Source organism: Palaemon carinicauda, chromosome 19 (genome assembly GCF_036898095.1).
Source record: "Palaemon carinicauda isolate YSFRI2023 chromosome 19, ASM3689809v2, whole genome shotgun sequence".
NCBI lineage: Eukaryota > Metazoa > Arthropoda > Malacostraca > Decapoda > Palaemonidae > Palaemon > Palaemon carinicauda.
This window is the reverse complement of record NC_090743.1, coordinates 109,331,780-109,347,362: the sequence shown is the minus strand read 5'-3', so window position 1 is coordinate 109,347,362 and position 15,583 is coordinate 109,331,780. Positions and strand designations below refer to the sequence as shown.

At 45.6% G+C, this 15,583-nt stretch overlaps 1 protein-coding gene across 1 annotated transcript in view; it reads right to left on the bottom strand.

Moving 5' to 3' along the window:
* The window catches only part of LOC137658720 (TBC domain-containing protein kinase-like protein), a 129,881-nt gene that overhangs the window by 57,484 nt on the left and 56,814 nt on the right, over positions 1-15,583 (bottom strand). The window contains exon 10 of the mRNA XM_068393717.1: positions 10,539-10,688. Coding sequence (XP_068249818.1) covers positions 10,539-10,688 — 150 coding nt within the window. The remainder of the gene's footprint in view (positions 1-10,538; positions 10,689-15,583) is intronic.

Here is a 15,583-nt window from a genome sequence, read left to right as displayed (position 1 = left end):
CCTGGCCGCCAGGGCCTCTCTATTCACACCCACGTTGGGGATTAAGGGTAAGGGAAAGGATGATAGGGGGGAAAGGTAAGGGATGAACTTGTGTCTCATGGCTTACCACCCCCGGTTTCCCTGGGGCCATGACCTTTAAATCTTTTGCAGGGCTGATATGACTGGGCCAAGGTTGAACCCGTCCCAGGATTTCCTAGAGCAGTCCTTCAGGTAATGTTCCGTGAAAGTGGACTGTCTGGACCAGGTACCCGCTTTCAGAATCTGGCCCACGGCCATGTTCTTCTCAAATGCCAGGGAGGTGCCTAGACCCCTAATATCATGAGGCCTTGGCCTACCTGGAAGAGGGATTCCCGAAACCTCGTAAGCTCTCTTGATTACTTGTCGCAACCAAAAGGAGATTGAGTTCTTAGAGACTGGTTTCTTCACCTGACCAGTTGAGATGAATAAGCTCTTGATCTCCGGTCGAAGCCTGGAGGTCCTTTCAAGGTATTTTCTTACTGCTCTGACCGGGCATAAGAGTAAGTCTTTAGGGTTGTCTGACCTAGGGATCGCTGGGACCGAAAAGCCCTCAAACCGAGGATCCCAACAGGCTGGGTTCTGCGTTTTGGCCACAAAGTTAGGGACAAACCGAAAGGAGGCCTCCCGCCACCCTTTTGAGTGTGAAACTTCGTACGATAATCCGTGCAACTCACTAACCCTCTTCGCTGAAGCCAGGGCTAAGAGGAAGACCGTTTTGAGGGTGAGATCCTTATCCAGGATGTCCTTGAGGGGTCAAAGGGAGGTTCTGACAGGACTTTGAGTACTATGGCTAGGTCCCACTGCGGTACCCTCACCTCCTGTGGGGGGCCCGACTGCTCAAAACTCCTGATGAGCATCGAGATGTGCCGAGAGGATCCCAAGTCAATGCCCTTCAGGAGGAAGACTTGACCTAACGCAGCCCTCACTCCCTTTATTGCCGGAATGGACGAGCCCAAATCGTCCCTGAGATACACCAGGAAGTCCGCCACGTCGTGGATCGAGGCCCCCAAGGGCTTGATATTACGGGAAGCGCACCATTTCGAGAAGACTGCCCATTTTGCTTGGTAGACAGCGATAGAGGACCGCCTTAAGTAACCTGACATCCTCGTCGTGGTCCTCGACGAGAATCCATCCTTCTTCAGAAGCCGCTCGATAACCTCCACACATGAAGGCGGAGGGACCAAGGGTTTTTGTGAAACCTTTGGAAGTGGGGTTGACGAAGAAGGTCCGGCCTGTCCGGGAGAGGCCAAGGAGGAAAAAGGGCCAGTTCTTTTAAGTCTGCGAACCACTCCCTCTCCGGCCACCAAGGCGCGACCAAAGTCATCTGAAGGTTGGCTGTTGTCCGTACTCTGTTGAGGAATTGACGTATCATTCCGAAGGGGGGAAAAGCGTACACATCGAGGCCGTAACAAGGGTGCTGGAAGGCGTCCTCGAACGCCACTGACGGATCTGGAACTGGAGAACAGAACACGGGGAGTTGGGCATTCAGACGTGTGGCGAATAAGTCTACTACTGGGGAACCCCACTTCAGTATGACTGACTGAGCTGTGTTTGGATGTAGAGTCCACTCTGACCCTATTACTTTATTACTTGGCCTACTCTGCTGAGGCCGTCCGCCAGGACGTTCCTCTTTCCCGGGATGAACCTTGCTGTGAACTCGATCCCTTCTTCTGCTGCCCATTCCAGAAGTTCCGTCGATAACGAACATAGCTCTTTCGACATTAGACCCCCTTTCTTCTTTACGTAGGCTACTACTGTGGCGTTGTCGCACATCAACGCTACCGTGTTCCCCCGGAGGAGATAAACGAATTCTCGACTCGCTCTCAGCACAGCCATCATCTCTAGCACATTTATGTGGTGCTTTGCTTCTTCGCTTGACCATTTTCCCTTTGTCGATTGGTCGAGTAGGTGAGCGCCTCAACCTTCCTTCGACGCATCCGTAAACAATAGGACTTCCGGAGGGTGGGGTACGAAGGGCATCCACAGCTCGGTGTTCCTCCTGTCGTGCCACCACTGCAAGGCTACCTTCGCTTCTGGGGAGACCGGAACCAGTTTGTGGGGGTTTCTGCCCTGGGACCAATGTTCTTTCAGGTTCCACTGCACTGCTCGAAGTTTGAGTCTCCCTTGTGGCACTAACTTTTCCAAGGACACTAGGTGGCCCAACAACCTCTGCCAATCCTTGGCCCTCCTGGGAAGGTCCAACAGAAAGGGTTGCAGAACACGCTCTAGGTTCTCCAACCTCTCCAACGAAGGGAAACCTCTCACTAGCTGGGTGTCCAAGACCATCCCCAAGTAGGTCATCCTGGTGGAAGGGGTCAGCTGGGACTTCGCTACATTGACCGTGATACCCAACTGCTTGCAGAGACGAAGTAACTTCCCTCCTTGTTCCTTCAATTCTTCCTTTGAGGCTGAAAGAAGCAACCAATCGTCCAGGTACCGGATCAGACGGATGCCCTGCTCGTGAGCCCATACAGAGACTGTCATGAAGACTCTTGTAAACACTTGAGGAGCCGTCGACAGCCCGAAGCAAAGGGTCTTGAATTGTAGCACTCGGGAATCCCACTTTATCCTGAGGAACTTCCTGCTAGAGGGATGGACGGGGATTTGGAAGTAGGCATCCTTGAGGTCCAGGGATATCATGAAGTCCCCTTCCCTCAAGGCGGCCAACACTGTCTTGGCAGTGTCCATCTTGAACTCGGTTTATTGCCACAAACTTGTTGAGGGCCGACAGGTCTATTACTGGTCTCCATCCCCCTGTCGCCTTTTCCACTAGGAAGAGCCTGCCGTAGAACCCCGGGCTGGGCTCCTCGACTAGTTCCAACGCTCCCTTGTAGATCATGGAAGACACTTGCTCCTGTAGAGCAGCCCGTTTCAAGGGGTCCTTGGGAATCAGCCACTCCGCTTGAAGGGCTGGAATAAGCGGGGGGAGGTTCCGCTAAGAAGGGTAGTCTGTAACCTTTCCTCAGGATTGTCACCGTCCAGGGATCCGCACCGTAATCCCGCCATGCTTGCCAAGAGTGTCTGAGGCATCCCCCCACCTGAGGCTCCAGTAGGGGTAGGGGGCCTCGCCTCCTATCTCCTTCTGGAGGAGCGGCCGGACCGACCTCTTCTTGCGTTCCCGTAGGACGGTCTAAAGTTAGACTGGGGTGCCGTGGCACCTCTACGGGGGTGCTGAGTTGACTGCTGCCAGGGAGCCGCAGGTGGTTCTCCTCTATGTTGAGCTGGAGAGGAACGGGAAGTGTGAGGGCCGTCTACGGAGGGCCTCCTGGGAGGTGGGCGCCTCATAGGGGGAGGTCTATGGTCTCCCATGTCCTTCATCTTCCTCACCCGTTCCATCGTCTCATCTACCAACTTAAGGGGGAAGATAGCCTCATCCCAGATTGAGGAGTTTCTCAATTTCCTTGCTTCCCGGTCCGGGAGTTTTCTCACAAGATTTCTCAGAATAGTGTCTCTCTTCCTCAGGACCCAATTGGTAGCCTGGGAGAGAGACTGATATGACAAAAATTTTAGGGCCTTGTCCCCTGAGCTAATAAGTTCTCTCAGTAGGGTTTGATTTTCAGGCAGGGACAAATCATGAGAGGCCTGAAAACCAACTAACGTGCAGACCCACTAGTCCAACCAGGAGGACACGTAGACTAGGTCCTGGGCCATGTCCTCCATCATGGAGGTCTCCGACGGGGAAAAACACACAGGGGCCGTGGATGCTCTGTCTTCAGCGGCACCCTGGTTCAATGAGGTAATGGCTGTCTCCGTCGCGCGGGGTCCTCCCCGACGACCTTCCGGTATGTAAAACCTCTTCTGCGCCTTCAGTCCCGGCAGCAGCTTCGAGGCACTTTGACTCCTAGGGGCGTCTGCTAGGCCGTCCAGGAACTTATCAATATGCTCCATACCCAGCCTTAAGTCAGGAGCTAAGGGTAGAGCTAAGGAGGGCCTTTGTTGAACCGGATTCTCCACCAGCCTGCTAAGTCCGGAGAGCCAGGCTTGTTCAGTGGTGGGCATCGGTTCATCCAGCCTATGGTGCCGTCGTATGAGGGCCAACACTTTGCGGTAGGAGGAGATGTCATCGGACGAGCACTCCCCTCCTTCCACCAGGGCCTCCGTCACCCGTCCTTCCTCACGAGTATCATCGGTGACGGTAGGGAGAGCAACGTTGGATGGGACTGCCCGTGTCACGGGCGGACCCGCAGAGTACCTTGCCCTGCGGGCATCCTCGTATCTGTGGGAATATCCCTGGCCGAAGGGCGCCCATGGAGCTTAATGAAGTCAGCCAAGGAGCCCGCGGCTGGCGTAACGCCTTCCACTTGACGGAGCGCCTCCCTCCGCAGAGTAGGGGGCGCGGAGGCCTTCGACAACTTCGGTGAGGTTCTTGTCCGTAGGAGGCGCAGGAGGGGAGAGACGATGAGGACGAGGCTCTAGGGAGCCACCCGGAAGCGGCCGCGGCTGTGGTGACCTTAAACAGCTCGCTCCGGGGCACCGTGATCCTCACCCAATCTTTGGACTTACTCCTCTTCGCTTTCTTCTTAGAAGGTCTGGACTCCTTCTTCTTTGAACGGGAGCGGGACTTCTTCTTCTTCCTGGACCTCTCGCGCTTCCTCCTCGCAGACCTGGAATCGTCCTCTGAAGATGAATCCACGGACGAGGAAGACGAGGAGGAGGAAAGGGAATCAGCCGAATCACCTGAGGCGTCCAACTCCGCGGGGGTTACTCCATGCCGAACCTCTGTTTCCGCAGGCTGCATGAAGACGGGCGGAAGAGTCGCCGCGGGCGCTGGGGGGGTCCAAGGAACGTTCTTGCGGCCGATCCAATGGTCAAACTCCTCTTCTAGTCTGAAGGGTGACCTGCAGGGTGTTCTAGGAATATCCCAAACGACGGGGTCCGAATTGGACGAATGGCCTTTCTCGGCATCGCCCCCGGCGGCTGAAGTACCTGAAACACACGCCCAAGATGGGGGAGAAGAGGAAGTACCTGACTTTCCCCACATCTGGTCTTCGGTAAAGACGGGCCCTGCGGGCACCAGGACCTCGTCTCCTACACAATCTACCGCACTTCCCTCAGGCCCCACACATGCCTGTAACACCTCAGAAACTTCCCCCACAGGTAAATCAGACTCTTGGGGAAGGACAATGGGACGCGTCCCCGCAACGGACTTACCTCGACTCCTACCCTGGGTAGGGGAAGATGAAAGGGAACCACGTTCCGACGAGGCATCCGGGGACACCTAAGCAGAGGACGCGGTAGCTTTCTTGGGCGATTTCTTGGCCGACTTCTTCTTCTTAGTCCCATAACGGACCCACTGAATCTCGCCCCAAAACTCGCATTCCGAACACGTGGCGGTAGGGGAGCATACTTTGCCCCTATATGACGAACAACGCGAGTGTGGATCAACCTCGGGCTTCGAGAGGAAAGCCCCACAAGACTTACCGGCCACAGGCCCAGGGCAACGGCGTGGATGCTCCATAATAAAAACACTAACACCAAGAGACACAAGGACACAAGGGAAAGGGGTAAGGATACGGGCACAGGAACCACGTGGTAAACACAAAGAGTCGGGGACACAAAGGGTCGCACTGGGTAACACAGAGCGCGGCGGGATGTGAATCACGTCGCGACCAGAAACTTACTGAGGAGCACGACCTAATCTAGCACGCTCTCTGACCCCGAGTCGGCTCAGGGCGCGTATCACTCCGCCTGAGGTCACCCATAGAAAATGGGAATAAGGTAAACTACACAAAATTCTGGTCGGTTGGGAAGAAGAGTTACCAGTATAACAGTAACTCCTAAGAAAGTAGTTCTAGGTAAGTACTCTGTGTTGGAACAAATGCCGGTTAAGACTTTTGGTGATAAATCTATCCGAAAGAAATTTTTCAATTCTTTCATTCTACCACATTTTCTTATATTATTCTCCAGTCTGGTCCTAAGTTGATGACACCCATCTTACTTTGTTTGATAAAAACTTGGTCTATCATATCCCTCATCCCTCATCTAGATTTTAAAACTGACATGGTTGTTAACCTTTCTTAACTTAGTTCTTTGTGCACGTTGCATAATATTTGTCATAATTTTTACCATCCTTTGTATTCAGATCCCCCAAGATTGTCCTATCCAGTTCATTGTACTAGGTGTGCAGCTACTTCTAACAATTTTGCCTTATCCATCATACGGCTCAATAATACACAGTATTCTAGAAGTCTTATTCCACCTGGGACCATATTGTTGTAAATGCTTTTCAGTCAAACAGGTTGACAAAAGACATTTAATGCATCTTACCTATTCAATGCTGTTATTGATCTTCAGTACTTTATAATCTCCAATCATTTACAATATAGTTTATTTATCAATTCTCTACTGCCTTTCAACACTAGGCTGTTTTTTCTGTTGAAACCCTTAGGCTTGTAGAATTTTGATCTTCCAGTTTAGGTTGTAGGTTGGCTAATAATAATAACAGCAATAATAATAATAATAATAATAATAATCACTCATGTTATATAATACAACAATTAAAATAAATGTGTGAGTTTATTATCTTAACTTCTCATATGTTTGTCTTACGCCCAACTTCAAGTGAAACTTTTCTTTCCTTTTTTTCCATTCTCTTTACAGTAATAATGATGAAGTAAGTGTCACAAAAACTTTATATCTAAGACTCTTTGGGTAATTTCAATAAGCAGAATTTTAATGGCTTAAAAATTAAAAGACATTGCAATTCTCTCAACACAAACCTAACAACATACAGGAACATATATTTTTGTGTATCAGATGACCTTTAGATAAGTCGAGGTCGAAAATTAGAGCAAATTTTTATGAATTTAGGTCATATCTGTTGTATAAGATGACTGGTAAATTGCAAAACCATCAGTGCATAGGCTAGCTTTTGCTGTATCATATGATATCCAAAATAAATCAAATAAAGGCAATTTTATATCATGCTTTTCCTAAACACACAGTTTAAAAGAGAAACCATTGTTTTTTCTATGTTCATCGCTGATTAAAATGAACAATCGAACGCATTTACGCATCTCTGTATTGGTGACCTTTTGCAGCAACAGATATCTTACCAGTATTGCTTATGTAATGATGATGTTATTACTGTACTAATGTTGTTATACTTACTTTATCCTTAGAAATTCAAAATACAGTAAACGAAATAAGAACGATTTTATATTATTGTTTTGTTTACGTTTCATTGCCAATCACAACGAACAAACAAATGCATTTACACATCCAAGTGATAAATAATGATACTATGAGCTTTTAGTAAAGATGATGTTATAACAAGTATTTTACTCACCGTATTCCTAGAAATTCCTACACACATCGCATAACAAAAAAAACATTTTGTTGGCGTTAAGTCAACAATAACAATATACTGTACCGCTAATAACATTATGATAACTTTGCGGTCTTATGATTCTTTTAAACTCCTACAAACAATAATTGTACATTCCATTTCCAAATTATTTTTCCTAACTTCAGGTGTAAATCAGTTTAATTTTTCAACACCTTGTACCCATGTCAATTATGGAACAATTAGCAAAAGAAGATAGAACGAGCCTAGTTTTATATTTAAAGTTATACAAGCGCCAAGAAATCGAACAATTGTGCTGCCTCTAGAACTTTCGATGTCACAGAGAAGATGGTTGTGAGATTGAGGAAAGAGTGAGGATAATTTGAATCATGATGAATTTTTAATGAAAAATAAATATTATTATTACTGTCATTGACCCTACCATTCAAATCATTAAAATGGTTAGAGAAAGAGAAAGATAAAGATTGCTGTGAATGCAACCATAACCTGAGGTTTACATTTTGTTAGTTGAACTCTCTTAGATAAAAGATAATTTCATTGTACATACATACATATACCATGGCACTTCCCCCAATTTTGGGGGGTAGCCAACATCAACAAAGAAACAAAAACAAAAAGGGGACCTCTACTCTCTACGTTCCTCCCAGCCTAACAAGGGACTCAACCGAGTTCAGCTGGTACTGCTAGGGTGTCACAGCCCACCCTCCCACATTATCCACCACAGATGAAGCTTCATAATGCTGAATCCCCTACTGCTGCTACCTCCGCGGTCACCTAAGGCATCGGAGGCAGCAGCAGGGCCTACCGGAACTGCAACACAATCGCTCGCCATTCATTCCTATTTCTAGCACGCTCTCTTGCCTCTCTCACATCTATCCTCCTATCACCTAGAGCTTCCTTCACTCCATCCATCCACCCAAACCTTGGCCTTCCTCTTGTACTTCTCCCATCAACTCTTGCATTCATCACCTTCTTTAGCAGACAGCCATTTTCCATTCTCTCAACATGGCCAAACCACCTCAACACATTCATATCCACTCTAGCTGCTAACTCATTTCTTACACCCGTTCTCACCCTCACCACTTCGTTCCTAACCCTATCTACTCGAGATACACCAGCCATACTCCTTAGACACTTCATCTCAAACACATTCAATTTCTGTCTCTCCATCACTTTCATTCCCCACAACTCCGATCCATACATCACAGTTGGTATAATCACTTTCTCATATAGAACTCTCTTTACATTCATGCCCAACCCTCTATTTTTTACTACTCCCTTAACTGCCCCCAACACTTTGCAACCTTCATTGACTCTCTGACGTACATCTGCTTCCACTCCACCATTTGCTGCAACAACAGACCCCAAGTACTTAAACTGATCCACCTCCTCAAGTAACTCTCCATTCAACATGACATTCAACCTTGCACCACCTTCCCTTCTCGTACATCTCATAACCTTACTCTTACCCACATTAACTCTCAACTTCCTTCTCTCACACACTTCCAAATTCTGTCACTAATCGTCCAAGCTACTCTTCTGTGTCTGCAACCAGTACAGTATCATCCGCAAACAAAAACTGATTTACCTCCCATTCATGGTCATTCTCGTCTACCAGTTTTAATCCTCGTCCAAGCACTCGAGCATTCACCTCTCTCACCACTCCATCAACATACAAGTTAAACAACCACGGCGACATCACACATCCCTGTCTCAGCCCCACTCTCACCGGAAACCAATCACTCACTTCATTTCCTATCCTAACACATGCTTTACTACCTTTGTAGAAACTTTTCACTGCTTGCAACAACCTTCCACCAACTCCATATAACCTCATCACATTCCACATTGCTTCCCTATCAACTCTATCATACGCCTTCTCCAGATCCATAAACGCAACATACACCTCCTTACCTTTTGCTAAATATTTCTCACATGTCTGCCTAACTGTAAAAATCTGATTCATACAACCCTTACCTCTTCTAAAACCACCCTGTATTTCTAAGATTGCATTCTCTGTTTTATCCTTGATCCTATTAATCATTACTCTACCATACACTTTTCCAACTACGCTTAACAAACTAATACCTCTTGAATTACAACACTCATGCACATCTCCCTTACCCTTATATAGTGGTACAATACATGCACTAACCCAATCTACTGGTACCATTGACAACACAAAACACATATTAAACAATCTCACCAACCATTCAAGTACAGTCACACCCCCCTCCTTCAACATCTCGGCTCTCACACCATCCATACCAGATGCTTTTCCTACTCTTGTTTCATCTAGTGCTCTCCTCACTTCATCTATTGTAATCTCTCTCTCATTCTCATCTCCCATCACTGGCACCTCAACACCTGCAACAGCAATTATATCTGCCTCCCTATTATCCTCAACATTCAGTAAACTTTCAAAATATTCCGCCCATCTTTTCCTTGCCTCCTCTCCTTTTAACAACCTTCCATTTCCATCTTTCACTGTCTCTTCAATTCTTGAGCCAGCCTTCCTTACTCTCTTCACTTCTTTCCAAAACTTCTTCTTATTCTCTTCATATGAATGACCTAATCCCTGACCCCACCTCAGGTCAGCTGCCCTCTTTGCCTCATGTACCTTGCGCTTTACTTCCACATTTTTTCTTTATATTTTTCATACTTCTCTATACTATTACTCTGCAGCCATTCTTCAAAAGCCCTCTTTTTCTCTTCCACTTTTACCTTCACTCCACCATTCACTGCCCTTCCTCATGCTGCCTCCAACAAACTTCTTGCCACGCACATCACTTGCAATCCCAACAAAATTTTCTTTTACTAACTTCCACTCCTCCTCTAAATTACCAGTTTTTCTTACTTTCACTTCGTCATATATCATTTTCAACCTTTCTTGATATTTACTTTTTACCCCCGGTTTTGTTGATATGGAATATTTCATGAAAGGCTATTTATCATGTACATATGCCAATAATATGTAAGGTAAATATGGTTTGGTTACGTTTATTATCAGCTATCATACTGAGGCCTACAATAACCTACTGATAAACATCACTTCGAATTCAAGGTGTGATTTTCATATAAGTTGTTTCAGGGGTAAAGTTTAGGTTTTAAGGGTCATCTAATATAGGGAAATATACGCATGGAAAATTATATTCAAAAGCAATTACCCGATATGAAAAATAATTTGATATCAAATAAAACTTTAATCACTTACCCTTGAGTTATAAGAGGATAGTATTTTTCCGGAGAAATGTGCGACAATCTATTAAGTAAGTTATTGAGAGGTAAAATGATGGTCGTTGCTTCTAACAGACGGTGACGGTTTATTCCACTGCCAAACACCTCTCCTTCCATTACCATCACACTGAAAATACCAATGAAAATTAAATTATAAAAATTTACATAAGAGATGATTACAAAACACATTTGTATATATGATTTCAACTTCCTGTCCAAGAAAGATCAAAGTTATAACAGCACTAAACAGAAAGTAGATCAAACTTAGTTTCTATAAAGTGACCACAAACTTGCCTTCTACATTAAAAAGTTGAGTTTTATTGGTAAAATTTACTATTTCAATACATACCTACCTATATTTCACCTTGCCTCCATGGCAAAGCTCTCTCTTTTAAACATCTATCGTTAAAGAATTAAAACCATTTCCACAATCGCTCACTTCATTTGCTACGGCCAGGTATAGTAGACAGTCCATTTCAGTTTTCTGGCCCCTTGAGATTTTCATCCTCTAGTCTTTGTGGATAAAAGTTTGGCTATCTGTGAGCACTTAGGAATGAGCTTCCTTTGGAAGTTTACCAGAGTCAGAAATCCTTGTAGCTCTAGCACAGTGGTAGATTTAGGAAAGTTATACACTTTCTGAATATATTCCAATAGCTTATACATACCAGAATGTCCAACCAGATGGCTAAGATATTAAATCTTGGCCTGCAAGCAAGAATACTTCCACAGTTTCATCTTGAGCCTGTGCTTCTCTCCTGGAGAGTAGCCAAAATATGCACTATCAGTTTCAGGTGTTCATTAAAAGAATCCCCAAGGACCAGGATGTCATCTATATATAGACAATCATCTTGGCCTTTGGGAGCACTTGCAGGATAGTCTGCATTACTCTCTGGAACACTGCAGGTGCATTCTTCAGTCCAAACAATAAACGTCTGAATTTCTAGTTTCCAAATGCCGTAGAGAAAGCCATGTACTCTTTACTGTCCTCCGCTAAGGGTAACTGGTAGTATTTATAGCAGCCTACATTGCATGCATACTTCGCACCTCTCTCTATGTTCAGGAGTTCAACTGCTAGAGAGGTCAAGGGGTTGTGAAATACATGACTTCTTGGAGTCCAAATGCTGAATCTGCTATGTTTGGCATTGGAAACGTATCAGAGACTGTCAACTTATTAATTTTACAGTAGTTCACACACAACTGTACTTTACACTACTGTACTATCTTTCTTGTGTACTGGAAGAATAGGCAAAGACCAAGGAGAGATGCTGGGTTCATTAATATCCAGTTCATACAACTCCTGGGACTTTTCCTTAATGGCGTTGGATTTCTGATTTTGCAGTTGGCGCTGCTGAAATCAGCTCTCCTACCAGTGTACAGTTTCTCTACGGCTCCTAAATGCCAATCAAGGAGGAGACCTTCATCTTCTTATAGGAGGGCTCAGAACCCCCAAAGGCTGAAAAAGCCAGTTTGATCTACCCTGCCAAGAACCTTCCAAGTACAGCAGTCCACTGACCAGAGCTTTCCTCAGTATATCTGCCAGCTCAATATACCTCAAAATCCCTTAGAAAATGGGAGAAGCTGTAGCCAGTTTCTAGCTGGAAGACCAAAAGCTAGGGGCTCTTCCACGAATCAAAGGCATTGATCAGGTCAGACATATGGCGGTCTCATTGCAAGGTTCTGGTGTTCTCTGTGGAGGCACTGTCAGCTGCGATGAAACTTGAGCAGGAGCTGGAGTGATCGCCAGAGGAATCACTATCAGGATCTTCTTTAATGGAAAACTCCTGTGCTGCTGGCTGTACAAGTTGGTCTCGTCTCGTCTTGACCTTGGCCTTGGGTCTCTGCTTGGGGATGGCCCTTGTCTTGACAGCATCCACCTCAGCAGCAGCTACTGGGATCATCTCTGGTCAGCCAGGAACTGACTCCCTACTCCACCAATAGGGGTCTCAGTGGAACCAGAGGTCCAAACAAGATAGACTCCCAGATACCTGCTACAGGTGGGGGTACAGTCGTTAACCCTGAAGGGGGCTTGAGTTTGCCAACTGCTTAACCCTCTCCAGTCACTGGAAATGCAAGACCATTTATATTTGGCCAAGCCAGTTTAGTGGCGGGAGAATTAGTTGTTACAGTCACTGCGACCCCAGTGACAACAGGGCAAGATGGCGATGACTCAATGATCTTTGTGTCGCCAACTGGAGTTTTAAGGATCTAACCTCAGCAATCAAGTCACCCAAGGCTCTTGATATCTTAAATTGGTAACAGAAAAGTAAAACAACTCCCTAAATGAAGCTCGGTCAACAACAAAAAACCCCGGTCTTTTTAAAACTTCATCCAATATATACTGTATATATATGTTTTGCTGTCAGGTAAAACCAGAGATCACCTGACAAAATTGAATAGCATGTTTTAAGCCCAGCCTACTATCAAGAGAGAGAGAGAGAGAGAGAGAGAGAGAGAGAGAGAGAGAGAGAGAGAGAGAGAGAGAGAGAGAGAGAGAGAGAGAGAGAGAGAGAGACTTTATAAAAACACTGATAGATTATAAGAAAGATGTTTTCAATAAGTTAAGAAATTACATCAACAATACTCTGTTACTCGTATGTGCGCATAATTTTGATAGCTGCAGCTTGTGATTGAAATGGGAAAAAAGTAAGAAATTATGATATTTTAATTATAAAATAAATTTTTGAATATACTTACCCAGTGAATATATATAGCTGCAACTCTGTTGCTCGACAGACAAAAAACTGTAAAAAAACTCGCCAGCGATCGCTATACAGGTTGCGGGTGTGCCCATCAGCGCCAACTGTCGGCCAGATACCATACTCAATGTAAACAAAGACTCAATTTCTTCTCATCCCACTGCGTCTCTATTGGGGAGGAAGGGAGGGTCGTTTAATTTATATATTCACCGGGTAAGTATATTCAAAAATTTATTTTATAATTAAAATATCATTTTTAAATATTTAACTTAGCCGGTGAATATATATAGCTGATTCACACCCAGGGTGGTGGGTAGAGACCAGTTAAATATGTTTACATCTTATGAGCTAAGAGTTTTTATTTCATTTTAGAAGTTATCAAAATAACAAAAACAAAATAAATAGGTACCTGGTAAGGAAGTCGACTTAGACGATTACTCTGCCTTATAAGTACGTCTTCCTTACGGAGCCTCGCGATCCTCTTAGGATGCTGACAGACCCCTAGGAGCTGAAGTATCAAGGGCTGCAACCCATACAACAGGACCTCATCAAACCCCTAATCTGGGCGCTCTCAAGAAATTACTTTGACCACCCGCCAAATCAACCAGGATGCGAAAGGCTTCTTAGCCTTCCGGACAACCCATAAAAAACAACATTAAAAACATTTCAAGAGACAGATTAAAAGGATATGGAATTAGGAAATTGTAGTGGTTGAGCCCTCACCCACTACTGCACTCGCTGCTACGAATGGTCCCAGTGTGTAGCAGTTCTCGTAAAGAGACTGGACATCTTTCAAGTAAAATGACGCGAATACTGACTTGCTTCTCCAATAGGTTGCGTCCATTATACTTTGCAGAGATCTATTTTGCTTAAAGGCCACGGAAGTTGCTACAGCTCTAACTTCGTGCGTCTTCACCTTAAGCAAAGCTCGGTCTTCCTCACTCAGATGTGAATGAGCTTCTCGTATTAACAATCTGATAAAGTATGACAAAGCATTCTTTGACATAGGCAAGGATGGTTTCTTAACTGAACACCATAAAGCTTCAGATTGGCCTCGTAAAGGTTTAGTACGCTTTAAATAGAACTTAAGAGCTCTAACAGGACATAAGACTCTTTCTAGTTCATTGCCTACGATCTCCGATAAGCTGGGAATATCGAAAGATTTAGGCCAAGGCCGAGAAGGCAGCTCATTTTTGGCTAGAAAACCAAGTTGCAACGAACAAGTAGCTTTTTCCGACGAAAATCCGATGTTCTTGCTGAAGGCATGAATCTCACTGACTCTTTTAGCCGAGGCTAAGCATACCAGGAAAAGAGTCTTAAGAGTGAGATCTTTCAGGGAGGCTGATTGTAACGGCTCAAACCTGTCTGACATGAGGAATCTTAGTACCACATCTAAATTCCATCCAGGGGTAGCCAAACGACGCTCCTTGGTGGTCTCAAAAGACTTAAGGAGGTCTTGCAGATCTTTATTGTTGGAAAGATCTAAGCCTCTATGCCGGAAGACCGATGCCAACATGCTTCTGTAGCCCTTGATAGTGGGAGCTGAAAGGGATCGTCCTTTTCTCAGGTATAAGAGAAAATCAGCTATTTGAGCTACAGAGGTACTGGTCGAGGATACAGAAACTGACTTGCACCAGTCTCGGAAGACTTCCCACTTCGATTGGTAGACTCTAATGGTAGACGCTCTCCTTGCTCTAGCAATCGCACTGGCTGCCTCCTTCGAAAAGCCTCTAGCTCTCGAGAGTCTTTCGATAGTCTGAAGGCAGTCAGACGAAGAGCGTGGAGGCTTTGGTGTACCTTCTTTACGTGTGGCTGACGTAGAAGGTCTACCCTTAGAGGAAGACTTCTGGGAACGTCTACTAACCATCGAAGTACCTCGGTGAACCATTCTCTCGCGGGCCAGAGGGGAGCAACTAACGTCAACCTTGTCCCTTCGTGAGAGGCGAACTTCTGCAGTACCTTGTTGACAATCTTGAACGGTGGGAATGCGTAGAGATCCAGATGTGACCAATCTAGGAGGAAGGCATCTATATGTATTGCTGCTGGGTCCGGGACTGGGGAGCAATAGATTGGAAGCCTCTTGGTCAGCGAGGTTGCAAAGAGATCTATGGTTGGTTGACCCCAAGTGGCCCAAAGTCTCTTGCACACATCCTTGTGGAGGGTCCATTCGGTTGGAATTACTTGCCCTTTCCGACTGAGACAATCTGCTATGACGTTCAAGTCGCCTTGGATGAACCTCGTTACTAGGGAGATGTCTTGACCTTTTGACCAGATGAGCAGGTCCCTTGCGATCTCGTACAACGTCAGTGAGTGGGTACCTCCTTGT